General features: G+C 44.3%; 1 protein-coding gene across 1 annotated transcript in view; it reads right to left on the reverse strand.

Annotated features, from left to right (window-relative positions):
• Window positions 1–662: 662 nt before the first annotated feature.
• The window catches only part of LOC118390302 (protocadherin-1-like), a 99,246-nt gene continuing 87,418 nt past the window's right edge, over window positions 663–12,490 (reverse strand). Inside the window, exon 5 of the mRNA XM_035780738.2 lies at window positions 663–5,575. Within this exon, the coding sequence (XP_035636631.1) occupies window positions 5,205–5,575 (371 nt within the window). The 3' untranslated portion in view covers window positions 663–5,204. The remainder of the gene's footprint in view (window positions 5,576–12,490) is intronic.

A 12,490-nucleotide genomic window follows, 5' to 3' on the forward strand; every position in this document is an offset into this window, starting at 1 on the left:
GGAACCACTGCCTAAAATGCTGCACATGTAATATGCATTCACTTATTAACTAATGTTTTAGTGCCATCTTCATAGCCATGGCTTTATTGTATGGTTTTAGGTCTGTCCCTCTATCTGGTTAGCTGACAAAACAGTGAGTGACTTCTCTGACTAGCAATGTAGACACTTCCATGAGTCCTAAAATCAGGTAATATCCTTGCCATTGAGCCAGCACATTCCCTCAAGTGAGAGGGTCTCCTTCATATTTGCAGAGTGCAGACACATTAATAATTGATTGATAGACAGTCAGCACTACAGTGTAGTTCTGAAATGCGATGGTTTGCCCTCATACATGAGCCACATTGCAGCACGATAGGTCCTAGAGGTGTCAGATAAATCTTTCACCCAAGGCTGAAATGCATTACCTACCATGTCCAAAAAAGCAATAGACACTAGCAGTCAGAGAATGTGCTTTTCGGAGAAAATGTTCCGAAAAATCAAAATATGGCGAACTGCAAGAGCAAAGGGTATGTGTCATCACCTATCGACGCTATAAGAATACTAAACAGCTCCAAGCTACATGTGATGTTGTTTTAAATTATGTACCAGTAGAAACAATTACTCCAATATTCTACCAATAACCACACTCAACACTCAATAAGTCACTGAAACCATCGTTTTTACAGGACTCATTTTATTACAAAGTTCTTGAGGACTTATTACAAGGGATTTTTCCTTAACATGCGAAAACAGAACGAAACGGAACACATGGGAATTGAACAAACAGGTAGGATCCGACAATCCACTGTTCACGATAAACAGAAGTTCTGATAAAGCCCTCGGGAGCAGGGAGCCAGTGAAGGACTACGGTGCAGGCATAGAACGGCCACATTCACACTGACTCAGCAAAGATCAATCCAACCAAGGCAAGATGTGCACATCTCAAGAAACACATTACAATGTTTATATGCCATCGGCTTTTGTCATACGTTTTAAAAAGCTTCACTTGCATGTACATAAAACTGTACAAAAACATGGCATCACAAGCATTTTGTCCTATATAAATATAACCAACAATTAGGATAACAACTTGGTACTCTCCTGCTAAGACATACTTTCAAGGTAGCTGTCTTTATTTTAGTGTGAACTGTCTGTGACAGTGATGAAATGTGCAGTGAAGTGAATATCAGCTCATTTGGGGAGAGGGGTCTTGAACAGAAACCAGCACTAACACCCCAGCAAAAACAGTAAACAATTTCTACCAATTATCTTTGGAATTCATGCTAAACTCATAGCCTGCCTGACAGAACACACGGGGACGTGTAGATCTACATATGTACAGTTCACCTTCAGGAGAGATTTGTCACATACAGCTCACTTTGATTTACTATGTCAGGAGGCTTAGTCTTATGTAACACCTGCAAGAAAAATCCCTTGCCCATTCTCCAGTGTTTCATAATGTCCCAACAATCTATAGCCACAATCACCATATAATACCACTACAGAGAGGCAGAGGATACTCAGGTAAACTTCACATGAAATAAAATATCAAAAATACAAACTAAACATGACTGGACATACTGTGGAGTGTATCAAAGGTTTTCATGCTGTCCTCTACTTTGATAAAGGACAACAACCCCTGCTTTCTCTAGAGAGCAGTCAACACAAATAATAAATTCAGCATGAGTTCAAACGACAGGTAAAACCATCTGATTCAGTATATTCAACGACTCAGAACAATTGATATAGGCTGGAGAAAAGGAGTAGAACACAGTTATTCAGGCTGAAAAAAAGACAAGAGAATGGATGCGAAGACCGATGGTGGTAAGGACTCAAACTCAGTGGTTTGATTTTAATATGGTCTTGAGTCAAAACCAGTGATTCAGTCAAGCTAGAGAGAAGTGATTCAGACTCTCATTAGTAAAGAGATAAAACCAGTGATTCAGTCAAGCCAGAGAGAAGTGATTCAGACTCTCATTAGTAAAGAGATAAAACCAGTGATTCAGTCAAGCCAGAGAGAAGTGATTCAGACTCTCATTAGTAAAGAGATAAAACCAGTGATTCAGTCAAGCCAGAGAGAAGTGATTCAGACTCTCATTAGTAAAGAGATAAAACCAGTGATTCAGTCAAGCCAGAGAGAAGTGATTCAGACTCTCATTAGTAAAGAGAGAACTGGTGATTCATGCCAGATCACCCAGGAGATTCAAGCTCGAGTCAGAGGAGTCGGTGAATCGCAGTAAGTCAGACGAGTCAACGCCAGTGAATCTGAAAGGAGTCAGACATAGCGTAGGAGCCAAAGCCAGTGATTGAGTCTGTGTGACGTTGGCTTTATCACTCATCGCCATCTTTCACACTTATCAGTAATTCCAGGTCAGTGAACTCACCCGCAGCTGTAGCTCTGTAAAGCTGCTCTGTTCCACACTGAGAAGGGGTTTGGGGGGCCCAGAAAGGGCTTAATCACAGTGTATCATGACTCGCTGTATTTTATTTCAGCGGCTAAACCCTTGCAAAATAAAAACATATACAAGTTGCAGCTTCGCATCCACATGTTGTATGTGATTTAATCACACGTGTCCGAAAACACGTTTTTTTCCACATGGAATTTTTTTTCTCCGTTTTTTATGTCGTAAGGGAATGGCTTTGAAAACAGCAGAATGTGATTTTTTCCCTCAAGGCTAGGATAATCACCCACCTTATTTAGTCATTGCCATGTCCAGTAAATTCCATATGTTCTGAGTTTAATTATATGTGCTGCCGACGGCAGTGCGATGAGGTAAGTGCAGATAAAAATACCCCTTTTTAACTGATTTTGCGGATGGATTTGGATTATCTGGCTGCTGTGTTGTCCTCAGGGTGTGTGTGCTCAGTGCTCACATATGCCCTGACTCAGGACTCATTACTCACAGTAATTAGGGGAGCGGAGCATCAATTCTAGGCCCTTCCACCCTTACTCAGACCATACCCACGGTTTCTCTCTCTATAGAAATACACTGAGGTCAAAACTAAGGTACAAATCTAATTGAATCAGTGTACAAATCAAAACGCTATGAGTAATGCTACTGTGCTGCGAGGCGGGCTGGTGGCATAATCATCATCCAATTACATACTAATATTCCTGTGTCCTCCAGACGTCTGATTTTAAATGACTTTGAAATTGTGTATTTGTAAAAGATAGCTGCTGCAGCCTACAGGAATGTCCTCTGTCTACATCATACTCAATTGAAGAGTGAGGAACAACAGCTAACAAGCTAATATAACCTGTTGGCCTCAATGAAAGTCAACTGGAAATGGACTGGAAATATGGGACAGGAAATACACTCCTGCTACCAATATTTAACTTTATTTGAAATGGCACCATTTCACCATTGTTTATAACATGCACCAATGGATGCAACAGGTCTATTCAAACAAAATGGTGACCAGAGTGTTTTCTAAGGCATTGACAAGCGCTTCCCTTCTTTGCAAATTGAAATGTCTCTTAGTCCCAGATTACTGAAGCCGTTCAGGAGTCAGCCTGGGAATGTAAAAAGCTTAGTTTCTGTGAGACAGGGGAGTTCAGTCACAGCACTCTCAGTCACTTCAGTGGTTCTCAGGACTGAAGAGTTCTGTGCTGAAACTCGTGTGAATAACTCCTCATGCATTCATCAGAACCATTGAAATTCATGCGGATCGTGAAGAGAAGCCCTAACGAGGCTGGAGACACAGGGTTGAAGTTAATGGTGACCTCTACGTGGAGAGCCACTGATTAGCATAGTGTTGTTTCGGCATAGGGAGGCCTAGCATTGGAGAGGAGTTTTTCACACATGACAGAGAATATAGTCTCATCTAGGTGGAGAACCACAGGTTCTAAAGGAACTAAAGTATTAAGGATTGGATAAAGGATTGGGAAAGGATTGGGAATGGTCAGTGCGACCAGGTGCGGTGGCCTCTAAGTGTACTGTTTCCAGGAAAAGAGACAAGTCACAGTGCTGAGACTCAGTGGAACACACATTGTCCGATTAAATGCTGCCACACAGCTCTCTTCACTGGCTGAAGAGCTCTCCAGAGAGCATGAGGTACAAGGCCATGGTTCTATCATGATTGGGGGTCACGGGTGTGTATGTGTAGAATTCAATCAAGAGCTTGTCCACACAGTCCGTCCAAGCTTTAGGGAAACATTTCAATCAGGTTTTAAACAGCAGCAGCTCAAATGAAAGAAAAGCTCAACTGCAAAAATTCTGAGGCTATTGTTATCAGCTTGAGCCAGACAGAAATATATACAGGATACAGTGTACACCATTCAAATGTATTTACAGCACTGTACATTAAGAAAGACCATTCAATTTGATTTGTAATCAAAAGCATTAAGTCTACCCTAGGGATGTATTGCCTGTCAGTTGAATGTTATCTGGTTATGGCACTAAAGCACTGATCACACATTAAAAGTTCCAGAGAACATTCCACAGGCTGGGGCTAAGCTAAGTAAATCAGTAGCGTTTGAGGGATTGATTGTATATTTTTTTGTGTGATATTACCACAAGTGTTCAACCAATGCTTTCATCAATAAATGAATACATTAACTAATTAATACATTATTGAACCAATAAATATGTAAATAAATAAAATAAATAAACTGAAAAACTCCTATTGCACACACCAATGGTTCCACGAATTACAGACCATTTTTCCTACAGAACGGATATTTATTTAAATAAATGGACATTTCAGAGCCTCATGCTGAGTCCTTAACAAAATGGGAAGGTGCTAATTACCAGTTGTGAAGTTGTAAATACCAGTTGGATGCATTCACATGCTTTAAATCTTTTGAAAAATGCAGATTGGCTAAAGGCCAACAAGCTGCTTCAACCATAAACTCAAAGTACAGCTATCATGCTTGTAAACAAACTATAGTGTTAAAAAACCATATGAATAGATTGCTTTTGATAAATACTATTGTGTTGTTGCATTTAACTGCCGAAAATGCTGTTATCAAGGTAATTTCCTTAGTAAGTGACAGAGGTGAGCATGTGGGAGAAGTCAGAGTTTAGGGATGATAGATGTGTTTCCCACTAGTAATTACCAGTGGAGGGGCGTTCAAGACTATTTTTTACCAATCTTATGAGGTAATTACCACCTTCCCACTTTGTTATGAATGCAGCATAAGAGCATGTTTCTTTTTATAAAGTGGGTGTGTCTCTGTGGCTCCTCTATCTGTGCACCAATCAGACATGGGAGATGGGGCTTTCTCACAGGTAGATCTCTCGTTTGGGGGTGTGGCTCGGAGGGGAGGTGGACGGGAACTCGGTGGCCACGCTCAGGGGCACCTCCTCCAGGGGAAAGTCCTGACTTGGGGTGTGGCCGCTGTTGGAATAGGCACTCCGGGAAGGTGGAAGGTGGGCTCGGTGCTCCTCTCCACCCAGCCTGGCACTCCCGTTGGCCAAGCGGCCCAGGCTGCCTCTCTCCTGGTAAGGCACGAAGGTGGAGAGTTTAGGGGGGTTTCTGGTCTTGCGCACTGGGGAGGGCTGCCCAGGCATCCAGCAGGCGTCAGAGTGGCCCAGCTCGCTGCACTCTTGAGTACAGTTCCCCGTCATTGCCACATCAGGAATGGATCGTATATCTGCAAGGAGAGAAGAACACCCATGTTCAGAGAGGTTCAAATGTTAACAGACAAGAAAGACAATAGAGGGAGTTTCACTGCTGATATAACAACGCCCAGTCTGTGAAAACCTTCCTGCTCTGTCTGCTATTTCCCTTGTAGTTGTTGCTATGCACAGTACAGCTGTTGCTATGTAGCTGTTGCTATGCACTGTGCCATTGATGCTACAGTAGTTGCAGTCCAGTGGTGTGTTCTATGAAGTCCTTTCACTGATTTGGGCAATCATTGCTAAGCATTGAGCAAAGGTTACGACCGTGTGTCTAGTGGTGATTGATAGTTGCCATAATTTTCCTGTTGTTGCCATGTTCTGTGCTGCCCCGTGGCTGTATTGTGTTGTATGTAGGTTGCCATCTAGTATGCAGTGGGTGTAAATGGCGCCCCGAATGTGTTTCCAGGGAGAGAAAAAAAGTTTAACACACAAACACGCATGCATGATCAGACAACACACCCACACACAATGCTGCATGTGGCTCCACAGGGATCCCTGCAGGGCCCCAGGGTAAACCCATCGTGGTATGGTTGTTATTGACTGGCAGGTCTGAAATGAGTCCATGTCCTTGATTGTTATACATTTTCCATTCTACCGTTCCTAATTAATTAAATAGGTCCACGACCTACTGACCTCATTCCAAACAGCACAGATCCAAATCAATAGCTGGACTGCATACCTACGCCCTTCTTGGGCAGTCACAGAAAATACAAGGTATGGTGATTGGGTCACAGGGAACACCCTCTCGGTCAATATGTACAGTAACTTGATAGCACCTATGAATCTCAAAACACAAACAACAGAGATATTCTGTCAGTTCAGCTTTCTGTGCAGTTCACAGGGAAACAAGCATGCAGAGCAACCCTTACACGTGTTTGCCTGGAAATTGGAGGCGGCAGCCTGTAGGCCTGCTTAGCAGCCCAGGGGACCTGTTCCCCACTGGTCTCTCTGTGTCTGTACACACAGCTAGCTCTAATACAGCCATTATGTAGGACTTCTGGGCTGTTCCACCTGCACAACACCAAGCCACAGTATTGACCCTTTTACCTACTGTGCACATTCAGCTCAGCACAGCTCACACTGCTGAAATAAACAGACCCCAAACACACAGTGGACATGGAAGATACATCAAAGAAGTTGCACAGTAGGTTAAAGGAGCAGCCAAAGAAAGGTGAGGGAAAAGGAAGATTTTTTTCTCCTGGAGTGGAGCCTGGAATAAATCAAGCTCTAGGCCTGAAACAAACCCTTTAAGAGTTCACAGTCTCATGTGTCACGGAAGGAGAGTGCGGCTCCAAAAGGCCGGGAGCAGGAAGAGAGCGGGCAGCCCAGAGAGTGGATGGGTGAGCCACAGCACTGGCAGGGCACTGGCTTTAACAGGGAGGTGATTGGATTTAGAGAGCGGGTGATTGGGTTTTGAAGAAAGGTGACTCAATGCCATTTTTCTCCCTACACAGCAAGTCCTGAACTCTCCAGATCTGGAGACAGCCCAGTGCAGCCCATGTAGCTATCGCTCATTCACTTACAGTCGGTTTCATTTTTAACCATATCTATTTCATATATTCCATTCATTACATCAGACACACTTAGCCCTGAACAACAGGAAACCCTGCCGAGCAACATTCAATATCCCATCCACCTCTCACTTTTTGATTCCCAGTGAACTTCATCATTGATTTCAAATGCACTTCCTTCACATATTTGTAATACACACTCTACCATGCACGACCACGGAGGAGAGGAGAAGGGGAGTACGTGCAGAATTCAACCCCCCCAGCTGATACACATGTGAGGGGTGGGTTTGCATGCTGCTTGCATCAGGGTGCCAGTGGGAGGTGTTGGCTGTCTGAGCCAGGCTTCCTCTCCGTCTGATCCCCTGCCCATGGGCATGGGGGGGAAGCTGCTCTTCCTGAGATTTCACACTGCTCCTCTCTGTTTGATTGCAAATCCTCCCTCTCCCCACCGGCTGCTTTCCAGTGTGTGCCACAGCGCTTGTGATCGATGGGGAACAGACATTAGAGACCCGCAGTTCATAGAAAGATGGAGGAGAACAAAATAAAGTCATCATAGCTGGAAATTGACTGTGTGGTCTTATAATTATATGATTGTGGTTAATGCTAAAATGTTAATTTATGAATGAAACATTTATTCAAGGCACCCGACGGACAGTGGAAACAACACCCAACGTATTCATGTATCTTTACATACTCGAGGCCTTCTCAATAGAGATGGAGCGTGCTATCAAAAGAGGCTGTGATTAGATAGTGATCTGTTCATGCATAGTAGGATAAATACAATTCCGGGGTCGTGTTTGTTTTCCAGTGACATATTGAGCGTGTTTCCTAAAGCATTCACAACAGTTCCCTTCGGTAAGCAGTGATACCTGACACTTTGTCTCCCTCAAAAAGAGGGAGTGAGAAAACAAGAGGGAAATAAAATATATGTGGCTAAACAGAAACGCAACAAAACACTAAATATATCACATGTACACAAGGAATACACCATTTTCACGAATCAAATTGGGACTTTTCCTTGTTTTCTAGAAATATTGTTTTGACGTGTTTGGGATCATTTAGCATATACATTCTGCATACGCACTCATTATATAACAGTCAAATTGTCATGGGAATTGTGGGGATTCTCTTTGAGAGGCTGACACTCGAGTGAAAGGAGAGGCAAACAGCATATCCTCCCAGTGATCATCCCTGCCCATCCTCCAGTCTTTAGCTGCTCTGTGGAGCCTTTCCTCAGGCTAAGGAAGCAAATCTCAGCTTCTGAATTTTTTACACCAAAAAAATCAGAAGTGGGTACATTTCAAGAGAATATTTGATTAATTATTGAACCTGTGTTTGGTTTACTTTCTCACCGATAACGATCTCCTTGAAGAGAGAAAGCGTCAGTAGAGCTTCTCTGAAGGCCAGTCGGCCCCGGCCTATCCCTCCCACCCTCCCCAGTAGTTCCTGTCTGTGGACTAATCCCTTTCATTCAGCTTCCTGTGTTTCTGACCAACTTTTACCTATGAGGAAGAAAGGTCAGCGCAAAGGCCCTTTGAAGAAAGCCTTGGAATCCTTAGATGGACATAACCAATGTACAAAACCACAGCAGATCTAAGAGTGGCTCAGATGTGGCAGAATGGGCAAGAGAGGAGAGACACAAAGGCTCAGGTGTTTCTGTGAGGCCAAATGTTTTGGTTAAATGACCTTTAAAGTGCATAACAGAGCTCCCAACTGCCCTTCACTGATGGTTTTGTGGGATCAGCTGTCTACTGCTGCAAGAAATCATGCACTATAGAGTGTAGTTTAATATAGGCCTACATTCAATGCTGCATGCTATTTTTAGTATTGGCATGACATTGGCCTTATTACACTAGCAGGATGTTTGGAATGGTTTGTTTTGTCCGAATACATTTGTATGTGCTTTGGCTGAGTAAGGACACTGGCTCTAACTTGAGGCTTATCACACTGATATTGGCTTAATATGGTATCTTGGGATCTTTGAGATCAATGCTACTTACATTTGGCTATGATAGTAGCCTATGTTTTGGTTTTATGATGCTCCAGTAATATTTGTCAGTTTGGTGAGAGCTTTGTTTGAGCGTGTTTGGAGAGCAATTGGGGAGATCTTCTGTGTGACTGCAATTCTGCGCTGTTCCTTGTTGAGGAGGCAGTGGCCATGAACCCCAGTGAATTGTGGGACACACTCCACTGGCTGTGAGAAAGCCTTAAAGGCCACAGCGGCTCCATTCCACAGTGACACGCTGGAAATAAGGAAGTACATGTCAGACCCACACAGTTCCAGTCCCTCAAGTGCTATCCATCATGGAAGGGCAGTGCACTAGTTCGAGAGCTGTTAAGCGGCTTTCGGTCCCCGTCGCACTGTGATGGAGAGATGACCCCCGAGGCCTCTCTCTAATGCCCATCTGAGCAGCCCAACTGGGGCGGAAGACGATGTGGCCCCAAGCCAGCTCCCCTCCCCAAATTACTGTGTGTTACCTGCTCTATGAACCCAGGGATGGTGAGACTGGGCAAACCAACGCCTCTAAGGCCCACAGAACTCCATCACAACTTTCTATATCTGATCCTCTAATGACCCCCCCCCATGCCTACCCCTGTCTGCCCTGGACCCCCTGTTGCTGCGGTGGGACCCCCAGCCGAATGGGCCCTCTCCAGTGGCTGAGAGCAGAGATAGGCTAATGGAGACATTGTTCTGCCTTTCTCTTTATAACCACATACTCTCAGGACCCAGCTCTCACAGATATCATCACTTCCAAATCTGCAGCTTCAGCTCGCCGGTTCCTGCTGATAAGGTGCGAGCAGGCGCAATCCTATCCGAGATTTCTCTATGGACAGAGAATGATATATTTCTATTAAAGTAATACATGCACACACACATTGTCAATAGAGCTTCGGGATACTGGCACACTCGTCCACTTTGCAAGCTTAGCCGTAAAACCGTACATTTACGGTGAGTGCGTGGTATTAAGAGCAGTCATTTAATACTTGGAGAGTGTAGTTAGAAAGATTATTTAAGGGACCTAATGTGTATTCATATCCGTGTGCTCTGACTCTGACAAATAGCTACACTAATTCATAGTGATCATCTATGTTTCACAGCACTGGCATGGCTTTAAAGAGGCTTATTCATTCACCCAGTTTTAATTTCAAGTGAAAAGGATTTGGGGATTTTGTCAATAGAAACAGAAAGAATGTCAAAAATGTGAATAATATGAGTATGTTAATAAGCACTGTTTGATTCAATCACGTCCCTTGTGATTTACGCTCCTCTCATAATACTGTGGCTAAAACCCCAAAAGTGACTTTGATGAACACAACAGTGAAGAAATGGAAATACAGAACAATCTCCCTGACATCCATTTCAAATGCGACATGGAATATAGACAAAATGAATTTAAGTTTCTGTCAAAGCAGCGCTGTTATCAACAGTATTATCAAAGCCTTACAGCGAACTGGACTGGCCTCACTGAATGATGAAACTTTGGGGAAATCTTTTTAACTGGAAGAAAACATTTGTGAAATTGCCGGCAATGGGTAGAATTTGGGTTGTAGAATAATAAGGACAGCGTCGTAATGTGGATGCTACTGCATGTTGTGGCTGCAATCTGTTTTATAAGCTTCCATGCCAATTCTCCAGGAAGGACAATGAGCCAATCTCCTATATGATACGGTCAATGGTTTGGTCCTTGATACCCTGTCCTCACTTAAGTCCATCCCAATGGTCTCTCTTCTCTTTAGGGGTATCATTTTACAGCCATTGCAGTGAGTGGGTCGATGCATTGACTGTGTTGTGGAATAGCCCATGTTGCCAGTGATCACAGACAGATAGGAGTTTTCCAGATTGATATTTTATTTAACCTTTATTTAACTAGGCAAGTCAGTTAAGAACAAATTCTTATTTACAATGACGGCCTACTTGGGCCAATTGTGCGCCACCCTATGGGACTCCCAATCATGGCCGGACGTGATACAGCCTGGATTCGAACCAGGGACTATAGTGACAAGCTCTTGCGCTGACATGCAGTGACTTGGACCACTGTGCCCCTCGGGAGCCGAGGGGCCTCTAGAGACACCTATGACACCCTAAAACATCATCACAACACTAGCCTTTTGTCTTCAGCTCCATTGCCTCATAAACGCCTCACCAAAAGGGATATTGTGAAACATTGTCCACAGTGTCAAAGCTCGTGGCAGGTTAAAGAATGCAATTCTACTACAGTAAGAAACGTCTCTACCACTGACCTGCTTGCTCTGCAGTAAAGATACCAACAACAACTACAAGAATTGGGGGCAACAAACAGCAGCAGCTGATTGGAACTGAGCACAATAGCTGTGCCAGAATGTGCTCTGTATTAAGGCCAGATTGCTCATGACAACTTGCCTCAGGGGGACCCTTTGCATGGGACTGCATTGTTCACACATTTTCAACCAGGCCCAAAATAAGCTGTGAGTCACATGACCTATCGCCTCAAAGGTGGTGGCAGTCCCATGATATGCCTGCATAGGCCACTGTCCTGGGAGAGGCTGGCACAGGCCTCTGCAATCAATTCTACTAACAGGCAGGGACTCTGACAAGGCCCAGCACCATCTGTCTGGGCAAAACCATGCCCCCGCATCGCCACGCCACACTGGCACCCGGGCAGCAGCCCAAACTGGCACCCGCAAGACAAACAAGCCCCCTCAGACTCACACTGTCTCTCAGTCTGTCTCATTCTCTTTCTCCATGTCCCCCTCTCTCTCCCTCATTCTCCTTCTTTCTCCCTCAAACACAACAAAAATCAGTGCAGTACACACACACACACACATGCGCACATGCACACACTGCACTCACATACACACACACAAGTATGAACATGGACATACGCACAGACAGAAAAACATGCATCCACCTACCCACCCACCCACGCACCCACCCACCCACGCACCCACCCACCCACCCACGCACAGCCACACATACAGGTGTTCAGCGGCATCCATCTATGGCACCATAGTGTGACATTAATTAGTTACATGTAGTCTGTTGGGCAGAAGGTGGGTGCAGAGCTTTTGAAACAACCACAGAACAAAACAATCTCTGCTAGGAGTTCAAAAGAACAGAAATACAAGGCTACATGCATCATCGGAGACATCTGAGGGAGAAAAATCACACAGCATCGCTAATGGTCCTCATTATTATGCAAATGCCATTTTATTCAATTTTATCCCTTTCTCTCACTGGCCCATATATGCAGTGAGTCCGCACAGAGGCAGACAGAGTGAGGCTCCATGCTGAGCACCTAGCCACATGGAAATAACTCCATCTGGGTGCCCAGAGAGACTGTGTGTGTCAGTGTGTGTGAGCATGCCCTGGTACCGGTCTCCAATACACAAGGGGTC

The sequence above is a fragment of the Oncorhynchus keta genome, chromosome 11 (assembly GCF_023373465.1).
Source record: "Oncorhynchus keta strain PuntledgeMale-10-30-2019 chromosome 11, Oket_V2, whole genome shotgun sequence".
Classification (NCBI taxonomy): domain Eukaryota; kingdom Metazoa; phylum Chordata; class Actinopteri; order Salmoniformes; family Salmonidae; genus Oncorhynchus; species Oncorhynchus keta.